Source organism: Rhinolophus hipposideros (assembly GCF_964194185.1).
Source record: "Rhinolophus hipposideros genome assembly, chromosome: 6".
Classification (NCBI taxonomy): domain Eukaryota; kingdom Metazoa; phylum Chordata; class Mammalia; order Chiroptera; family Rhinolophidae; genus Rhinolophus; species Rhinolophus hipposideros.
The window spans coordinates 11,354,989-11,375,294 of NC_138052.1; the positions used below are offsets into that span (position 1 = coordinate 11,354,989).

The 20,306-nt window shown below is 47.1% G+C and overlaps 1 protein-coding gene across 4 annotated transcripts in view; it reads left to right on the forward strand.

The window, feature by feature from the left end:
* CCDC93 (CCC complex scaffolding subunit CCDC93) overlaps positions 1-20,306 on the forward strand; it is an 88,758-nt gene that overhangs the window by 60,352 nt on the left and 8,100 nt on the right. For all 4 annotated transcript variants that reach the window (XM_081052188.1, XM_081052191.1, XM_081052189.1 and 1 more), the window contains 10 exons: positions 3,159-3,232; positions 4,532-4,613; positions 5,533-5,604; positions 7,134-7,187; positions 8,747-8,809; positions 9,631-9,739; positions 13,503-13,585; positions 15,656-15,693; positions 17,117-17,201; positions 18,980-19,093. In XM_081052188.1, coding sequence (XP_080908314.1) covers positions 3,159-3,232; positions 4,532-4,613; positions 5,533-5,604; positions 7,134-7,187; positions 8,747-8,809; positions 9,631-9,739; positions 13,503-13,585; positions 15,656-15,693; positions 17,117-17,201; positions 18,980-19,093 — 774 coding nt within the window. The remainder of the gene's footprint in view (positions 1-3,158; positions 3,233-4,531; positions 4,614-5,532; positions 5,605-7,133; positions 7,188-8,746; positions 8,810-9,630; positions 9,740-13,502; positions 13,586-15,655; positions 15,694-17,116; positions 17,202-18,979; positions 19,094-20,306) is intronic.

Consider the following 20,306-nt stretch of genomic DNA (forward strand, 5'->3'; position numbering starts at 1 on the left):
GCATTTCCATGGAACGATTCTCTTCTGGATCGGAAAAGCTCTCACTGTGGTTTTGGTGCTTGGGCTATAGCTGTTCCCTGTACAGTGGCCTCACTGCGAGGGCCTCCACCTACCGTGTTTCCCTGAAAATAAGACCTTGCCGGACAGTCAGCTCTAATGCGTCTTTTGGAGCAAAAATTAATATAAGACCCCGTCTTATTTTACTGTAAGACTGGGTCTTTATATGATATGATACGATACAATACGGTATAACAAATATAATGTAATAAATATAATGTAATACCAAGTGTTATATTGATTTTTGCTCCAAAAGACACATTAGAACAGATTGTCCGGCTAGGTCTTATTTTTGGGGAAACAGGGTAGTACTTTCTGGACCTGTGGGAATGACTGATCCTCAAAGACATCTCTGAAACCAAACCAGTCCCTGTGTTTTTTTTTTTTTAATTTCACATGAAAGTTGTCCATTTAAAATTATTTTATTTATAGCAATATGCAGTACTTTTAAGCCTGACAAAGCTTTTTAATTCTGACCTGGACTAGTCTCTTTGCTGATTGTCAGAATATTTACAAAGGGCAGGCACAGGAATCAGACTAAATTTTTTCAAATTCTATCTAAAGATACGTGTGTTGCGTTTGGACAGATCAGCTGTCTTTCTGCTGTTCTGTGACCACATTCCTATGGATTGCTTAGATAGCAAACTCCTGGGGTGGGATTCCTGCTGTGGTCCTACTTTTAATGCTGTGGACCCTGTAGCATAACATTTGCCCAGTCATAGATCAGTCTTTGTATAACAGTCTGGAAGAGGTTAAAAGTAAAATATCTTGGTATCAATTTCCTAAGACACTTAAATGCCTTAGGATACATGCCCTAAGAGGCTACAAAGTGGCTTTTTGTACTGAACATTAAATCAAATTAATTTATGTGCTAGAAAGGTAGAGGGTGTGATTTAAGTCAACAATGAGTGCTAGTCTTTCTGTCCTGAAATAATCATGGTCACCCACGTTACTGTATGTGGAGTGTGCTCCGGGCACGTCACTTGTGTTAGTCCTTGAGTCTTTCCAGCAGCCCTGACAACACACTGTTATCATCCCTGTCCTATGGATGGAGATACTGAGGCAGAGCCGCCATGTTGGTGGTCGGGCACCCAAGACCTCTCAGAGAGCTTACTGTCTCACAGGGAAGTCACACCAACTCCCAGCTGCAAAAATTGCAAGCTGTATGAAACCTAGTTCTGAAAAACGTAGGAAGAAGCCTGATTTGGTTAGAATACTGAAGACCAGGCCCCTGAAGAAGAAATGAACTTTGTCTTTGCACCTCAGTCTCCTTGTCTAGTCACGGCAAACACTGGGCAGAGTGAGTACTCCAAACCCTTTCACATCAGTGTTCCCAGGTTTTACGTTTTCAACAACACCCGCCTTTCCAGGATAACCTGGGGGCACTAAAACAATGGGAGACCTGTCTTTCCAATAAATTTAGGAAAAGGAAAGCAGGAGTTAGGAGGTAGAGGTCAGATGACAGTGTGTGACACTGCGGGGAGGCCACAGGGGCCACGAGGTGCTGGCCTGTCCACTTCTCAGTTTCAGAAGTCACAGCTTTAATTTCCTGTGTGTGAGGCTGATTCTTTTTACTATATGCAGTATCCTGTCCTGGTTCTCTAACGGTGTTGATTGTCTAAAGTTTTTCTAGATCTACAAACTATTTCTTCAGATCAAAATTCATGTTGCATTGACACACCTTTCTTATGGTTTTATCTTGGCTTCAGGTGTGTGATGATTCTTGGGGGTATGCCTATGTTTGATTCTGAAATTTCCTGTTAGCAACTGTGTGGATTCTGTATCCATTTTGTGCAGCCTGTTCCATGTGATTATTCTGGAATAGTGGGTCCTACTCTGGTGGGGTCCGCCAGTGGTAACTGATATTCGGGGACACTCCATTTCTCCTGGGTATTGCAGACTCTGGGGCCCTGCTATGCCCCTGCAACTCGAGCGCCAGCTCTTGGGTTATTAGCAAGGAGCCAGGAGCAGTTGCTTAGCGCAACTGGCTGTTCCTGCCGCAGACGCCAGCCCTGCAGACCACTCCTGCCTGCATCTGCTCATGCCACACAGCAGGCCTCCTCAATCCATTCCTGGCTGTGGCCATCTTTCTGTCGCTGAGGTACCCCCTCCTGGCGTTCATCATAACAGTCTGGATTTTTAGGACTTGAGGCAAGAAGGAGTTGCTGCAACTTGTGCCTGGTCTTTCGTTTGTAACTAGAACCCTTGGAACTCTTTTTTAACTTGTTTTTTTTTTTTTGAATAGGCAACACATTCACATGGTTCAAAATTCAAAAAGTACAAAGGGTGTGTTCCCTTAACTCAGCCACAGTTACCCTCTCCAGAGGTAACCAGTGCAACGAGTTTTCTTGAATCTTTTCAAAATAGTGTTTTTGAATCTTTTCAAAAATACCTTATGCATATTACAAGTAACATGTATTTTCCTCTATACATGTATACATGCAGTGTATAACTTCTCTTATACTTATTAGAAGCATATTATACTTGTGGTTTTCTACCTGGTTTTCTTCATCTAAGAGGAGATATTAGAGATCATCATAAAACAGTTGCATTTTTCTTGCTTTTTTGAAATAGCAGGTTAGTATTCTATTGTATGATACAACTGTACATTTTATAATTTTTACTTTATTTGTAAAGTTTCTTTAAAATTTATTATTTAAAAACCTCACTGTCTGACTCAGAAAATAGAGGTGACATTATTTAGGAAGATAGGAGATTTAACCCTGTCCCTGTTAATAGCCATAATAATGGCATTCCGAAATGTCAACCCAGGTCTGTCTCACAGCCGCTCTTTTCATTTCCCTCTTCCTGCTGAAAGGCACCTGCTGTCAACATTACTTTTGACTTTTCACGCTTTGTGGCTGTGATTGTAAGCTGTTGCCAAGGTTTCTTTAACCAGCAGGACGTGTCAGGAAGGGTCAGGTTTTGTCCCTCCACCCCCATTCTGCTCTTCTTGTTCACCTATTTCCTCAGTGTCCAGCTCAATCCTGTGGGCTCGGCCAGCTGCCAGAAGTGGTGTACAGGTAGGATCGGGGGAGGAATGGAATGCTCACTCCTCCACACTCACATCTCTAGCAACAATGCCTCCTTCTCTCTTGCAGTTGAAGAGTCAGAGTGAGAAACTGGACAAGGAACAGGCAGCCCTCGAGAAGATAGAGTCCAAAGCTGATCCAGGGTAAGGTTTTCAGCATGTGTGTATTTTCTCTTTGAAGCAAGTGACTTGGCCAGTACCTGGTGGCTTCACTGGTTGGCGCACAAGACGAAGGAGCCGGGGGTCATGCTTCTGGCTCGTCTGTACAGGTCAGTTACCTCCCCTGCCGACTCAGACTGCGCCCATCACTCGGGCACGTGCTGAGAGGGGCTTGCTTGGCACAGAGGTAGCCCTTTCTCCCAGTTCTCTGGGGATTGGAAGCCATGTGTTCTAGGGGCTTGTGTTTTCATTTTCCTGGGGTTTTTTTGTGTGTTGTTTTTTAGATTTTTCTTTCTTTTTTTTTTAATTTATTGGGGTGACATTTGTTAGTAAAATTACATAGATTTCAGGTGTACAATTCTGTATTACATCATCTATAAATCCCATTGTGAATTTTCCTGGTTTTAAAAACTAAAGAATACATTCACGGTACAAAAGGGCATATGGTGAAGAGTCTCGCTCCCACCCCGGCCCCCCAACCACCCACTTCTCCCTGGAATCAATCATCGTTACCAGTTTTCTTAACAGCATTCGCTTTAGCCATGTCTCCATGGGAGTAAAGGTGGTCTTTTTCTGCCAAAAAAAAAAGCTTCTGGTTTTGTTTTGTTTTTTGTTTTTGTTCCATTTAAATTAATTGTCATTAGACAGTTTATGTATAAACAGCACTTACATTTGATGTTTTTGTCACCACACCATTTGGGTGGTAAAATCTCTTAAGTATCACTCATTTGAATGAAATGGTAAATCAGTCCGGCACAGATTGAGCAGTTTTGGGTTTGATAGACATTTTTAGCCAAGAAGTAACCACAGCTTACTGGGCTTTATAATTAGAAACCCTTCTGTCACAATACAGAGCAATCTGCTAGATACTTGATGTTTTTATTTTCAAATGAGTGTGTTTAATGACCTTTAGCAACTTGCTTCCTTTTCAGAATGGATATTAAAAATGCTTTTCCATACTGTTTGTGCTCTGACTACTGTCAAGTAATTGGTACCATTAAGTATACCCAGTACTCTTGAAACTCATTGATGTTTCTGCAGGTGACATTTTAATTCTGGATTCTGGTTTGTTTGCATGTAGGCTAATAGGCTCTGGCATATAAGTGAATAATAATGTCAGTTAAATGGTAGTCTTTATCATTTGTGGAGAACCCGTTAGACACTTGAGAGCAACAAAAGGAAATTAACAAGGGAGTCCCTTTTTAGCTGGGGACTTGGTTTTAGCTGTGATTCATAAAATCATAATGGCTTGCCATGTGTCATTTTTTGGTCTTTTCTCTTCAGTATCCTACAGAACTTGAGAGCGCTTGTAGCCATGAATGAAAATCTGAAAAGCCAGGAACAGGAGTTTAAAGCCCATTGTCGAGTAAGTGTGGCTTGGTATCTGCAGACATTAAACCAGGACTCTTGTACAATCTCTTGCTCTCCCTCCCTTTGTCCTGTTGTGGAATCCTGTCCAGGTGTAGTTGAAAAGGGAGACTCATCAAGCAGTTACCTGTCAGTTGTGTGAGATAAATAGAGCAATATAGGAGGTACGCTCCAAGGACACCAGAAGTAACCGTGTGTGCCAAACCCCAAATTTGAGAGCACAGTCTTAGAGATTTTCTAATTTACAAATGCATTTAAAAGAAAAGTCTTATGAAGTATAAAGCAATTACATCATATAAAACCAGGGCTGTCCTGAAAACCTGGAATGTCTCGTCATGGTATAAGCCCTAGGTCCTGCCATCTGGGAACTCGGTGCCTAGTAGTGGAGGTGACGCATGCACAGCTGGCCATGACAACCGCAGCAGGAGATAGGAGATGAGACCCATGAGGTCTGTGTGCGTGCCAGAGGAAGAGAGGCCAGTCTGGCACAGGAGTTCTGTGGAGCCAGCTCTTACTTAAGGGCAGGTGAGGCTGGCAAATGGAGGAGGGGCTTGGTGAGGCAGGGCTCCAGGCTAGAGGGTAGCAGAAAGGTGGCCAGGCCTGTGGGGAAGAGGAAGAGAGAAGGCCGATTGGAAGTGGGCTTCAGGCTACCCATGCCTGTCATGTCCTGGTGATTACTGTGTGCCTCACCAGCCCTCTAGAAAGATAGGCCCCTTCTCAACTGATACAGCTGCCTGTAGCCTCACGAAAAAAACTTTCCCAGGCTGAGAATTGGAGATCAGGGCAGCGAGTTCCTAATGGACTTTTTGTCCTAGCATAAATTCACAGAATGTGAAAATAAGACTCTGAGTCAAGTTAAATAATTGTATGGTTACTAGCTTCTCCAAGGTTTATGAATATTTTTGTCACTTTTAAAGGAGGAGATGACACGGCTACAGCAGGAAATTGAAAATCTGAAAGCTGAGAGAGCACCAGGTGGAGAAGAAAAGGTAAAGGCCCTGAAGGCCTCCTTGTGACTGAGGTGTTGTTGTGACTTATGTGGTGAAAAGAATTCTAGATGACTAACCAGCCAAAGTCGGATACTATAAAAGACTAGTGTCCACAACCTGGTCCTCTGAATGCACATTTCTCAACAAGAGTTATCACATGATTTTCTTAGATTTCCATCCCTCTCCTTTCTCTTCCTTCTGGTGCGTAAACAGCAGCAGTGTGTGTGGACAGCAGCCGCCCCAGACAGGAATTACCAGATTACAAATCTTCCCTTTCCCCCCATTTAGGGCAGGGGTGTTTCCAGCAAATACCTGAGCTCTGTTTCCCACTCTAACTTTGGTACCAGTTTACTCACTTCACCCTCCACTCCTGCCCAGGGTCATGCCCCACCCTTAAAAGGCAGCAGTGAGGGGCGGCCAGATGGCTCAGTTGGTTAGAACTCAAGCTCTTAACAGCAGGGTTGCCGGTTCGATTCCCACATGGGCCAGTGAGCTGCGCCCTCCACAACTAGATTAAAGGACAATGACTTGGAGCTGATGGCTCCTGGAAAAACACACTGTTCCCAATATTCCCCAATAAAAAAATAAAATAAAAAAATAATAAAAGGCAGCAGTGAGCAGGAAACAGAGCAGTGTTGGATTAGTATTGGAGCCCCAGCAGTGCAGGAGCTTTTGGGCTGAAGGAGCACATTTGGCTCTCTGAACAAAGACTTGATCTCCCAAGGAGCTGGTTTGAATTTCCATCAAGCGTTAAATTATAATGCAAGGATGGGGAAAAAGTCTGTTTCTCACCAAGTGAGATTGCAAGGTTCTCTGTGTTGTTCGCTGTGTTGATCTCCTTCCTCACACTTGATTCAGAGCTTATTTCCTGAGCACCACTGTGCTTGGGATGTGAGAGCTGGACCTAGCCTCAAATCTCAGTGATTGCACTTGCTCCCTTGTAGAAATGGAGAACTGGGGGTGGGGGTGCGGGGGAGACTTGCCCAAGCCAACCGGCACGCGCACACACACACTCACACTTGTGCACACACTTAGTGAGGGACTGTGCAGCACCTTCTCCCTGCTGTGCCGAGGTTGTGTCATTTCAGCCAGGCCATACAGCTCTGCCCACCTGTGAGGAATAGCAGAGTTCCGTGCAGTACCGTTTTGTCCTGGGGGCATCAGCACACAGCCTGTCCTTCCAGTTGTTTCTAAAACTTGGAACCGTTGACACCCAAATCATCAGCTCAGTCAGCTTCTGAGTTTGCACAAATCACAGACGGTTAGGATCCCATTTCTCTTCTCAGCAATCACATCTTGTTAGAGGGGCGATTACTCTCATTCAAAGTCAAGTTTAGCTTGTTTGTGTGTAACTGACAGACGTTTAAGAACAATTTAAAATCTGGGGGCTCACATAGGGGCTGTTCCCTTTCTGTTCTCCAAGTCTGATCAGACTTGGTCCTCCAGCCCACTCCTTCCTACATTTAGACCCTCAGCTTCTATCCCGCTCACCTTACTCAGAAGGTGTTTCTTACTGTTTATCTTTTCAGACCCTCTCCAGTGGAGAGCCGAATGATGCCCTCTCTCCTGTGCTGACTCATAATGTAAGTACCTGCCCGTTTTCCAGACTGTCAGTGTCCTCTTCAGGTTGGCGGCCAGCTTTATACTCTCAAGAGTTTCTCGTGCCTACTTCAGTTTCTCTATGGCTGCCTCCTCATCTGCGGGCTCTCGGGGACACATCTGGCCCCTCAGATGAAGGCAGGATCTCACCAGGGACAGCCCTGAAGGCCACCCTTCTGGGGGATTTTCTCCCAGCGCCTTGTGTAGGCGTTCTGTCTTGACTGGCATCTCTGCTGAGAAGGGGCAAGGCCTGCATTGGCCATACGTGCGGGTCACACCCCATGGGCTTCTGAGGGATGGAGGTGGTGCAGAAGGAAAAGCTCCTCTCTTTATGGTGCTGCATTCCAGGATCAGCAAACTGTAAAGGGCCAGATAGTACGTGTTTTCAGCTTTGTGGGCCAGCTTTACTAGTCAGAGTTGATATGTAAATAAAAGGACGTGGCTATGTTCCAATAAAATTTTATTTACAAAAATAGGCCCAAGGGCTGTAGGATTTGGCTCTTGGGCTATAGTTTGCTGACCTCTGTCATGAGTTAAACTAGTGCTTCCAGCTCTCCAGCACTCTAGCAAACCTCCAGGAGAAAGAGGAAAGGGAGAGCAGGAGGAAGAGAAGCGGGAACATCTTTAAAGTTTGCCTCCTTTAAGGTTTCTGTTCCCTTTGTGCCCTCAGAAGCTCCTAGAGAACAGGACTCCTATGGTGAGGTCTGTGGGGTTTGCCTGCAGCTCAGCCCTGTAGAGGAGACTGTGTATTCTCATATTCTCTCTCTCTCTCTCTCTCTCTCTCTCTCTCTCTCTCTCTCTCTCTCTGTGCGTGTGCGTGTGTGTGTGTGTGTGTGTGTGTGTGCGCGCTGGGGATGGGGGCACCTCTGATCTCATTGTAGCTCTCTCTAACTCAGCAAACCATGTCTCTTATGTCACTGGGTTCAGGGAGAACTAGTTTCTCTCTTTTAATTCAGCTCTGTCCAAAAGAACCTTCTACAGTGCTGGAAATGTTCTGTATGTGCCCTGTCCAATATGGTAGCCATTACATGTGGCTACTGAGCACTTGAAATGTGACTAGTACAATTGAGAAACTGATTTTTTTTTTTAATTTCAGTTAATAGAAATGTAAATAGTCACATGTGGCTGGTGGCTGTCACATTGGACAGGGCAACTCCAAAGAGAAACAAAAAGCAAACCAGCATCATCTCAAAATACAGAGGCACAGGACAAGAGGTTCTTTAAATCATGCTTGTTTCCTCCTCCTCATAGTTTGCTTTTAGTTGTGGCAGGGGGAGAACATGTGGATTTGGGGGATACTTCACTTAAAAACATGGATTCAGCCTGGATTCCAGAAGAAGGAAGAGTTGTTGTAAAGGGATGTGAAAGCGGGTCAAGGGTCTCACATGACAGGACCCAGACCCTAACCTTGTCCATTTAAGCAAAGAAATGTGGGGCCTGAAGAAGAGGGAGATATGGTTTAAAAACATTCAACTTCAAAAGAATTCATCAAAGAATGAACGTTTCCTATTCCCAGATAATCATGTCTTTTTCCAACTTTTAGGAAGACCTAGACAGACGGTATAACATGGAGAAAGAGAAACTTTACAAGATCCGTTTACTACAGGTGAGTGAAAACAAGAGCACAGAAGTACACAGCTGCATGTAGCGGGGTATGAGTGTCCTGTTGCAGAACTGGGAAGTCTCGGCCTCTGAGAACTGGAGACTCTGTACTACGGCTGCTGCTTGCAGTCTTCTATTTGGAGGGTAACTTGGTGGTCGGAGATGATAATGATAACGCCTCACGTTGGCGAATTACTTTCATGACATGGTGTCATTTGATTTGATCCTCACCTCAGGTGGAGAGTAGGTACCGTGTTTCCCCGAAAATCAGACCTAGCCGGACCCTCAGCTCAAATGCGTCTTTTGGAGCAAAAATTCACATAATTTTTGGGCTGGAGACCAGGTGTCAGCACCGCAGGTTGGGTGTAAGGAAGGGCTTTTTCAAGGATTGGGGACTTGAGCGTATTTAAAGGCTGATGAGGAGGAGCCAGTGGAAAGGCAGAGCTTAAAGATACCATAAAAGGAACAAATAATTGTATCTTTAGATTCCTGGGGATAAAAAACAAAGAACAGAGGAGTCAGAGCCTGAGTGCCCTTGGGGAGTTGGGGTGTAGCCTTGGCCAAAAGGAGAAACACATCTTTCCCCCGAACCGGAGTGGATGCGTTCTGTGTTCCAGTTCCCAGCCACACCTTCTCCATTCATTGCAAGGTGAAGAGTCAGTCATAATCTGCAATGGGGCCCTCCAGCCAATAGCAGGATTTGGGGCTTGCATTCGGGGACATGTGGTTGTGCTCTGGCGGCAGTGGGGGTCGGTGTCTCGGCTCCTAGAGAACATGGAAGGCCGTCTACCAAATGGTGTTGTCTCTTCTCCCTTTTGCACTTAGGCTCGAAGAAATCGAGAAATAGCCATTTTGCATCGCAAGATTGATGAAGTGCCCAGCCGAGCCGAGCTAATACAGTATCAGAAGAGATTTATTGAACTCTACCGCCAAAGTAGGTGCACCAACCGCTCACAAGCTCTGGAGGCCGGTCCCAGGAGGGACGCGAGGCGAGGGGCTTTGTCCCACTTAGCGTGGTGGGGCGTGCCTCCGCACAGTCCAGGGAAGCCACCCCCAGAAAGGGCTGTTTTGTCATTAGGCCCACGCGGCACTCAGTCCATGTGGCCTGCTGGTGGGTGACCCATAATCCCTGGAGCAGCACTGGGTGACCCTGCTGCCCTCTGTGTGGACATGTGCTGGTTGAGCTCTTAGAGTAATGTCTCGAACCAGCCCTCATCCCAGTTAGCCGTTGACTCCCTGAGCTCCCCGTGCACTTGCCCCCATTACACAGGGCGTCGTAATCCCAGCATCGCTGGGCCAGTCCTCGCTCACTGTCCTCTCAGACTTGCTGGCTGACGTGATTCTTGCCGTTGGCGCGTCGTGTTCACTCAGCAGCCGGGACGAGCTCCTTGTCAGGTTCAGCGTGGCCCTCAGAGCTGCCGGTGCCTTTCTGTTTCCACTGCTCCTACCATATCTGTTCTTACTTACATCATAACTTAGCTGAATGACCATTAGCTGGTCTGCAGCCCCTTCTCCAAGTGTCTCATCCACACATGTGACTGTCACTGTCAGCAGCTCCCCAGGGCCTGCTGAGTAAAGCCTCTCTCCTTACTCTGTCCCGACCCTCCCCTGGGGGCCCCTGTCCTGCTCTGAGCCCACCATGCCACCTGAGGCCTTGGCCCCTCCTGTGACCTGTGTCTGGGACCCTCTCCTCTGTATGACGGAATCCTTCAAGACCCAGCTCAGATACCCTCTAAACAGGTCCTTCGTCCAGGCTCCCATTCTCGCATGGCCCCTGGACACCGCAGACTCTAAGGTGCAGAACTGAACGCAGCCTCCCCAGCCTGCTCTTCCGCTCTGTCCCTGGGATCACTGTCTCGCCCAGCTGGGCCCTCCGTAGTCCACTCAGACTCGTGTTGCTCTACCAGCTCTGTTTCTGAGAATGGTCAAGTCCATTTCTTCTGGACTACTTCTGTAGCCACCTTCTCACTACTGCCCAGAGTCTATCCCCTTCTCTACTCTCTTGCCTGAGAGATCTTTCTCAAACATACATTTAATCATTTACACTCTTGCTTAAGAGCTCTGATATTTAATAACTCCCCGTAATTGGATAATCTTCCAAACCCTGAGTGCCCTGGTAGACTCCTGTGTCCTCTGGGCCTGCAGTCCCCTGCAGTGCCTCACCCCTGCAGTCCCTCAGTGCCTCACCCCTGCAGTCCCCTGCAGTCCCTCAGTGCCTCACCCCTGCAGTGCCTCACCCCTGCAGTCCCTCAGTGCCTCTCCCCTGCAGTGCCTCACCCCTGCAGTCCCTCACCCCTACAGTCCCCTGCAGTCCCTCAGTGCCTCACCTCTGCAGTGCCTCACCCCTGCAGTCCCTCAGTGCCTCACCCCTGCAGTGCCTCACCCCTACAGCCCCCTGCAGTCCCTCAGTGCCTCACCCCTGCAGTGCCTCTCCCCTGCAGTCCCCTGCAGTCCCTCAGTGCCTCACCCCTGCAGTGCCTCACCCCTGCAGTCCCTCAGTGCCTCACCCCTGCAGTCCCCTGCAGTCCCTCAGTGCCTCACCCCTGCAGTCCCTCAGTGCCTCACCCCTGCAGTGCCTCACCCCTGCAGTCCCCTGCAGTCCCTCAGTGCCTTATCCCTCGCAGGAGTGTATCTGCATCTTGGCCTGGGACCTGGTCCCCAAGTCCAGCTGCCATTGCCCTGCCTGTCCCACCCGGCAAACTTCGGCTCTTCTTTAACACCCACCTCAGATTTTGCCTTGAGGTCTTGGCCGCTCAGGCGTCCTTCCGGGTTCACTTTAGAGCACTGTCCTCACGCGAGTCTGGAATCACGCTTCCGTCCACGTGCCACAGCCCACCCTGCTCAGGGTGGTTTTTACAGGGCTCACATCAGCAGTGGCAGTTTCTCAGCAGAAAATCGTTTCTGCCTTACGTGAAATCCTTCCGCTGAATTTTCTACCCTGCCTACCTTAAAGCTTTTCATAATAATAACAATAATAATAATAATAATACCTTGCATCTGTATATTTCACAGAGTAAACTTCACATGTTAAAGTCATTTTGTGATAGGACATTTTTATACCAAAGACATTTTCAATCAGTTGCCCCAAAATATCTACATCATTTTTTAAAACTTATCAAATCCCCCACACAGTTCTTGAGCTGGATGGAGTAAGGGTGACAGCTGTGTTCCTGAGCATTAAAGCTAAAAGTTGACTGGCTTACTTAATGGTGGTGATTGTGAGCTTTGGCTACCCATTGTAATCACCTGGTCCCGCACCCAGAAAATCTCATTTAACTGGTCATGGGACTTTCAAGCTCCCCAGGTGATTCCGTTTTTCAGCCAAGATGGAGTATCACTGTTCTAAAGCTTTCGGCAATAATACTTTATGTAAAGTAGTTCATGAGGTGATTTTCATACAAATTAGATGTTGGGAACACATATTTTGATGTTGGGAACATTTTTAACTGTTGCATCAAAATACTTGTATCAGGTTATTAATTTCTGTAACCAAATATGTTCAGCAAATCTCCCTGACCTTCATTCATCTTTGAGCTGCTGTGCTGGAGGGAGACACAGCTGTTACTGGGTATTAAAGTTAAAAGTTCAATGATTGGTTTAAAGAATCAGATTTAAGTGTGAATGGGAGTTGCCCAAGGAAACCAACATTGCTCAGGCCTGCTGTGCCTCCCCCACTTGTGCTGCTCCAGAAGGAGTCTGTTTTCAGAGAGCCAGAGCCCATGGAAAACCAGATTCCACTGTAGTCGTGGCCGGTGCCTGATAAACCTTAGGTATGAGGATCTTTAGCTACAGCGTTGGAGCTTAGGCTCACAGCCTGACTGTGAATCCAGGTCTGGGGATTTTCTCTCTCTGGGTGGCTGTGTATTATGGAAATTAGAGCAGCGAGGAAGTCGCATAGGCTCCGAGCTACGTGGGGTTACCCAGCCACAGAGCAGAAGGGGAGAGTTTGGATAGGAACCCTTCACCTCAGTAGCCTCATTTTCTGGTGAATACGGTACACTCACAATCCTGGATTTTGACCACTTGCTCTAAATCTCTCTTCTGTCAGGAAGAGTGAAGAAGGGGAGGTGGACCGAGATGCTGAGTAATTTTATAGGTGAAGACGTTAGGAGCCCTGGTAATACATGCCCCTTAGTCGTATGCACAGGGGTAGGAAGAATACACATTTATTAGGCTTGTATTCTGCCCTTGGATAGGCGTGTCATTCATCAGGAGGCGTTCGGGAGGGTCTCCTGATTAGGCCTGTCCCAAGCAGGGGAGTTAGAAAAGTGAACAGGCTGCGACTCCCGTCCCTTGGGGGTGTGGGAAGGGAGGAAGCCACACAAACAGGAAGAGGTGGCGTGGCAGCTTCCTCATCCTTGCCACCTTCCTCCCGGGACTCCTCACCTGAAGGACTGCTGAGGAACTCACCTGTCCTCCACCTGACAGGGAAGGGCCTGTAACCCCTCCTGTTGGCCTGACCAGTAGGGACTGGTTACTTGCCATCAGCCTGCAGTAGTTCTGCACGGGCTTTTGTGCCCTGCAGGGCTTCTGCCCAGACAGCAAGCCAGAGTGCCAGCCCTGAGAGCTCCTTGTCCTGTAGGGGGTTGGGGGATGCCTCAGTGGGGGGGGAATGGGGGGGCAGGAGGGAAGGAGGGGAGGTGCTTAGGGTCATTTTGACACATCTTATTCATGTGCTGATTTCATTGCATTTACAGTTTCAGCGGTGCACAAAGAAACGAAACAGTTCTTCACTTTATATAATACTCTGGATGATAAAAAGGTTTATTTGGAAAAAGAGGTAAGAAGCTTTATAAAAAGAAAATACTTACTAAAATGAACAGCTACCAGTACTGTTGAGCCCAGGAAGTTGAAATGAACTTGGTGTCTGGGGTGCATGCAGTTTAAGTGGAAGGAGTGCCTGTTGTTTGCCCAGTGCTGGGATGGAGTCAGAAAGTGCAACATGCCACCGGAGCTCACTTGGTGCAGGGTGAAGTGAGACTGGTGCCCAGTGGTCTCCTGGTGCCCTGTGGGAAATGCCATCCTTCAGAGAAGCAGTGGAAGCCTGGGGGGTGTATAAGGAGGGGTCCTGGAGTGGGTGAGACTTTAGTTCGAGTTTCAGAGACAGGAAGCAGCCAAATGAAATGGGGGTGGTAGGCTTGTCATAGTTTACATGGGGAAATGTATTTAAGCATCAGTGGCCGACAGAGGCATGACCTAAAAGGATTGCAAAATTCAAAGCAAGGGTGAAAAGGGGTTAACATGGCATTGATAGCCCCCCCCCCCATATTACCCTGACTCCTGGTTAAATCCGTTCATGATTCAGGGATCCCCCAAGTTGGATGACAAATGACTGAGGCGTTTAGAAAAAGAACAATACCGGTCTTCAGAGTTGCAGCACAGAGTGGTGGAGAGAGCATGAGCTTTGGAGTCACACAGATTTGGGTTCGAGCCTGGCCTGATTTTCCTCACTAGGAAAATGGGGATACACCTGCTTTATGTGATTATGATGGAGACAGAAGGAGAAAAATGTGAAGTCCTTTGTACGTGGTGGTTCTCAATACACTTAGCTCCTGCCTGTCCCCTCACCTTGGGGTTGACAGAATTTGTTTCATTTTCTCACCTTGAAACCTGCACTAATTACCACTTTAATAAGAGCAATATTACAGATGTCTCTTGTACCGAACCCACATGGAGGCATCTGTAATTATTGTCACCTTTATTGCATGTTCATCAAACTCGGTAAATCCCTCTCCTAGAGGGTACTTCTTGAGGATGGGTTGAGTTATGTTTTTCTCTGTTTCCAGGGCCTTCCCCAGTGATGGGCACATATAAAATGTTTGAATAGATAAGTTGAGTGGATTTGCTGGGATTTATTTAGGTCAGACCTGGGGGTAGCTCTGCTACATGTCCTGACCTTGGAGTCTTCCTACATGGGGTGGGAAAGACTTGCCAACCCTAACTTAGGGACAGGCCAGCCCCTTCTGACAAAGCCTTGAAGGCACTGACCTTCCTTCATCAGCAATGTCTGGAGTTGTTGCATTCATTTAAAACCAAGGGGTATGCAGGGGAGTGGGGCTGTTTAATTCTAAGCCATGTTAACAGTTAGAACTTCGCATTTGAATAAATGGTGCATTTACTCCAAATCCGTTTATGCCTGTGGTAGTTTAGCTTTCAAACCTCCCAGGGGAGTCATAAGGACAAGAATAGCATTTCCATGTTAGAGACCAGGAACCAGAAGTCCAAGTATAGTAAATGCTCTGTCCTGAGCTCACAAGTTGAGTTAGCAGTGCGGCCGGAAAGAGGAACTCGGTTTCTAGTTTCTCTGTCTCAGAGCCCCGCTTTGGACTGTATCACTGGGGCAGATAGAGGGCCCTACTGCGCAGGCCAAGGCAGTTTCCATGGGAATGGAGGCTGTGAATGCTGCATTCACAGAGGCTCAGAGCCACCCAGCAGCTGGCCACATTGGCAGAAGAGTTTATGGGCACGAATAGGACGGGCAGTGTTCTCACTGCTCACCCCAATTGACCCTCTGCTAAGCTGATAGCCTTGAAATAAATAAAGTGCAGTGTTTGCAAGATCTAAAGGGCTGTGGTGGCAGCTTCCCCAGAGTTCTAATGTCAGCTTAGTGTCTTCTCTGCAGTGTTCAGCTTCCTTCAGGGAGCCCTCTTCCCACATTCCTGTGGCCATGGGTGCCAAGGTAGATTCTCTGGGAAAAATGACGCGACTGAGAACGAGTTGCTCTTTTTTTTATGTTTCGTTCATCTCCACCAAAAGCGCTATTCCAGAGACAGGACAGGTTTTCGTGGTGGAGGCAGCACAGGGGTCTTTCTGCCTTTTGCTTACAGTTTGTTTTGTTGTTGCTCCCCAGATTAGCCTGCTCAACTCAATTCATGAGAACTTCTCACAGTAAGTACCGTCAGCCAGCCAGTTGTCCTGCCTGGCAGCACCATGGTGTGCCCTGCACTGTGTCCCCTCGCCTGCCTCTTGCTGGTGTGAGTGAGCAAACCCATGCCAGCTGTGTGCTTGTGACACCTTCCCCACCGCTGCCAGGAGCACATGTGTCTCGCTTTACACGGTCCTTGGGTTCGTGCAGAAACAGTGATGTTTTAAAAACACCAAGGAATGTCTTAGGAAAAAGTTAACTTTCAAATAAGTTGACTGTACTCAACTAGTATGATCTCATTGTGTATTACTTTTTCGTCTTGCTAAGATTAGATTGATACCGTTTGTGCTTGAGGATGCAGGTGCTTTGAAATTGACATAATGAAATAATCTGTAGAAGTTTTGTCAAGATTCTTAAAAATCTTAACAGGACATTTTATTTTCAAGTTAATGTGCATCCTCTAAACTACTTTATTCAAATAAGAATTTTGTTCTCCAAAAATTCGATGGCAAGGCCCCCCTGTACCCCGATCCTAGCGGCCCTCAAGCATGCCCGTTGTCCCGGGCCCATCCAGGCAGCTCCAGGGCCTGTTCTCTGTGCAGCAGGCTTCCTTTCCTTCTGGTACAAATCTCTGCTGTCCCCTGCCAGGTAACCAGTGACTAAGATTTTAATGGATTGCAAGCTCTAGATTTTAAACTTCATTTCTAGTTAAAAACAAACAAAACACCCAGAGCTCCCTGGCAAGAGTCCGTTAGTGACTTACAACCTCGTGACATGTCTAAAAATGGTGGCTTCATCTTTCTTCCCTGACAACTGAGAGAGTTGCAGTTTGAGTGTTTTTGTGACGAGTTCTGCTTTCAGCCGTTCTTTGGAAGAATTCTCAATCCTTGGATCCTTGTGCTGTGATCCTCTGGTTTCACTCCCTCTGTAGAACTGGAGGTGAAGGGGAATGTTTAGGACATCAGGGAATCTGCTCCTTTAGCTGCTGCTTGTAGAAACAGCAGGTTTCCAGCCCTGGGACTAAGAAAAATCTGAGAATATGCCTACTAATCTTGAGCCGTGTCTCCAAAGCCTCGGATTTTTAAGAACTAAATGGAATTCATTTCTTAAGCAGTACCTGCTATATCATTCAGCATAAAAAATGTTTTTGTTAATTTTAGTGACATTTTATTTTACTTTAAGAAAATGTGTATTACTTAAGAAAATTGTAGGTAAAGTGTAAAAAGGATTAATATTCAGTTACTAAAACCAGGCAAATGGTTATGCCTTCCTCAGAGTTTAGAATTGTTAACTGCCTGGGACCCCGGGGCCCCACGAGTCCACCCTGCCTTGCAAAAGTCTAGTTACTTCTTGGGGCATCATGTGGTCCCAGGGCTGACCTCTCAGCACCTCCTCCTTTCTCAGAGTCCTGTGTGCTGGTCACGCCTCCACTGGTTTTTCTTTCAGAGCGATGGCTTCCCCTGCTGCCCGGGACCAGTTTTTACGTCAGATGGAACAGATCGTAGAAGGAATTAAGCAAAGTAGAATGAAGGTCAGATGTCTTCTTTTGTGTAACGGGGTCCGGGTTTCATAGTGATGGAGAAGGCCCTGGAAGAGCAGCTTCTTCTGGTTGTTCTGGCAGTGGCTGGAGCTAGCTCCAGGGGCCGCCTGCACTGCTGGTTCAAAGGCAGCTCTTAGCAGTAGCTCCATGGTTGAACACCTACTGTGTGCCAAGTACTGTGCTAATCCTCTTAAGCCCTCTCTAGAGAGTGCTGTCACACCCACCTTACAGATGAGGAAACCGGCTTTCCCCAGCAGCCTTCCTCTCTTGCCCACCATCGCTTCCTCACTGGATCTTTGCTTCCTGACATTCATTCCTTGGGATCCTGAGAGCATTGAATGTTCAGGAACTTCCTGTATAAAAATGCAAATCACTGCTGAACTCAGTTCTACTAAAGTGAAAGGCTATTGAATGCCTCAGAAATCAGAAGAGAAAATAGAGGAACTGAAAAGGGGTGCGGAGCTCCAGAGGTAGCTTTGCAGAGAATCATCCAGTCTGGGGCTGCATGGGGTTTCCCTCGTTTCGTGGCTCTGCACGTGGGCCGTGTGGTGAGTAGTGAAGCAGACTCACTGTCTGGAAGCCACAGCCAGCTGTAGTTTTCGACCACCAGAACCAGGTGAACCCTCACTGCTTCCAAACATCTAGCTTAGTCCTGTGTAAGAAATGGAACACACCAGAGTGGTCCTCAGGCGCAGCAGTAAGACCTGCTGGGGACTGAGGGCATCTCCTCTCGTAATCTGGGGCAGACTGGTCCAGTGATGCTGCAATGAAAGAAAGGGTTGTCTGTGGGCCTGTCATCATACAGACCCATTCGCAAAAGACAGACACCTTCAGGCTGCCTGGAATCTCATCTCACAGGAGATGAACTGAGGGCAGAAGCTCTCCATATCTCTTTCCCTGTAGAAAAATATTCATCTCCCCATTAACAACTTCAGTAAAATGATGTCAAAGGAGAAAAACATTGTCACTACTGTCAAGACTTTTCATCCTCAAAATGAAAGCAGAGGTGAGGCAGCACTCTCCTTGGGCTGGACACTTGCCCCAGGCAGGACAGGCTCCTGCAGAGAGTGAATGGAGCCCCTTCTTCAGGGTGTGGGGTGTGTGGTAGGTGGAGGACAGAGAACCTGGCTCACCGTGAGCCTGTCACAACCCAGGTCTCAGTGTGGCGGACCTTTCCTCCCTGCCATTCTTCTCTTTGGGGAGCAACAGGAACCTACTGGGTTTTTTCCTTTGGCTACTTCCCCTTCCTCTTTACTAGGAGATGCCTTCCTGGGGAAGAAAGTGGCCTGAGCCCTCCTTCTCTCCATCCTCCCCCAGGCTTCATGCTGTTGGCACCTCAGTGCTGGGCCATTCTCCTTGTGTGGAGGCTGGCCTGTGCCTTGTATGCTGTTTAGCAGCACCCCTGGCTCCCCCCAGTAGGTACCAGGAGGACCCCAGCCTCACAGCTGTGGCAGTCTAAACTGTCTCTGCACATGGCCCAGTGTCCTCGGAGGGCAAAATAGCCCTTGCTTAGGAACCACCAACCTGTTGATTTTCAAATTGTTTGTAATCACCAAAACAAGAAAAAAGAAAGGAACAGTTAATGCCCAATGATAGGAGAAATGTTGAATAAATTATAGAGCCTCGATGCAATATCATGCAAATAATAAACCAATCTCAAAAATGATGTAAAGAAGGAAAATACTAGTAATGGTTGCCTTTTGGATGTTGTCAGCAGCCCTTGATCAAAACGTGCCTTTTCAGTACCATTTCACAAAATGTTTCCACAGATGGAAAAGAAGAAGCAAGAGAACAAAATGAGAAGAGACCAGTTGAATGACCAGTACTTGGAACTGTTAGAGAAACAGAGGCTGTACTTTAAGACTGTGAAAGAGTTCAAAGAGGTAAGAGGAGTGTTGGCCCGGGCCTATAAGGCTAAGGTGAGATTTATGTTCACCTCTAGATGAGGCTTTAAAACTCAGAGCGATGCTTTGCTTTCCCACTGGTCTGTAGTGGGAAATAGCCAGTTAGCAATTTGACTGGACAGCGAAGTGTGGTATCCAGGTAGTTCAACACTGGCTTATTCTGAGGCCATTGAGGTTCTAACTGAAATGTCCTAAGAGACAGCACATCTTTACTTTCATTTTCCTAACACTTAGTAAGCGCATTAAACTCATAAAATGGTATCATCATCCCCCATCAAGGGCTACCTAGAAACCGGGAGGGGCCTGAAGAAGCCGCCTAGGAAGAGTGTGCCAGGCAGTGCCACCTTTATCACTTACCGGCTGTGCGTGGGCAGTGCCCTGATGGCTCCACGCCTCGGCTTCCTCGTTGGTGGGTTCTGCCGGGTCAGAGGGATGAAAGCATCTAGTTCTGTGTCGGGCACATGTAACACCCAACACTCGCCAAATTTCATTTGTCCCTGTCTTTTCTCCCTGCATGTGGGAAGGGTTACTCTGCATTGTTCCAGAAAGAAAAGTGTCCTTTTCTTAAGAGATCTTTCAGAAAAGAGATTATCTTGTGACTTGCCAGGCTCTCAGCCGCTTTATTTCCAGGTTCCTTATTGTAACCTAAATCCATGTGGGTTTCGTGAGTTTAGAGATGGCTGAGAAAGCAGAAGCTCTAATGGTAGCTTACATCCTGGTGTTGGGTCCCCAGAGTAAGAAACATACCATTCTGTACCAGTCATTGTGTTCCTGTATGTTTTTTAAGTCTTCCTTCCTTTTTTCTTCTTTCCTTCCTTCCTTCCTTCCTTCCTTCCTTCCTTCCTTCCTTCCTTCCGTCCCTCCCTCCCTCCCTCCCTCCCTCCCTCCCTCCCTCCCTCCCTCCCTCCTTCCTTCCTTCCTTCCTTCCTTCCTTCCTTTCTTCCCCATCTTTTCCTTCTCTGCTTCTCCTTCCCCGTTTTGTAACGTTAACTTAGGAGCCATAACCCATGGGCATTTCAAAATCTCTCATCCTTTCAGTGAATGTCCTTGTACCTCCTGCCATGCCCCTGGGGATACTTTGGGTTGTAAACAGACCCAGTGCCTCTGTCAAGGAGCTTACATTGTGGTGGGGGAGACAGATAACAAACACACAGAAACCCTAGTAAACTAGTAATAACAAATAAGGAGTAAT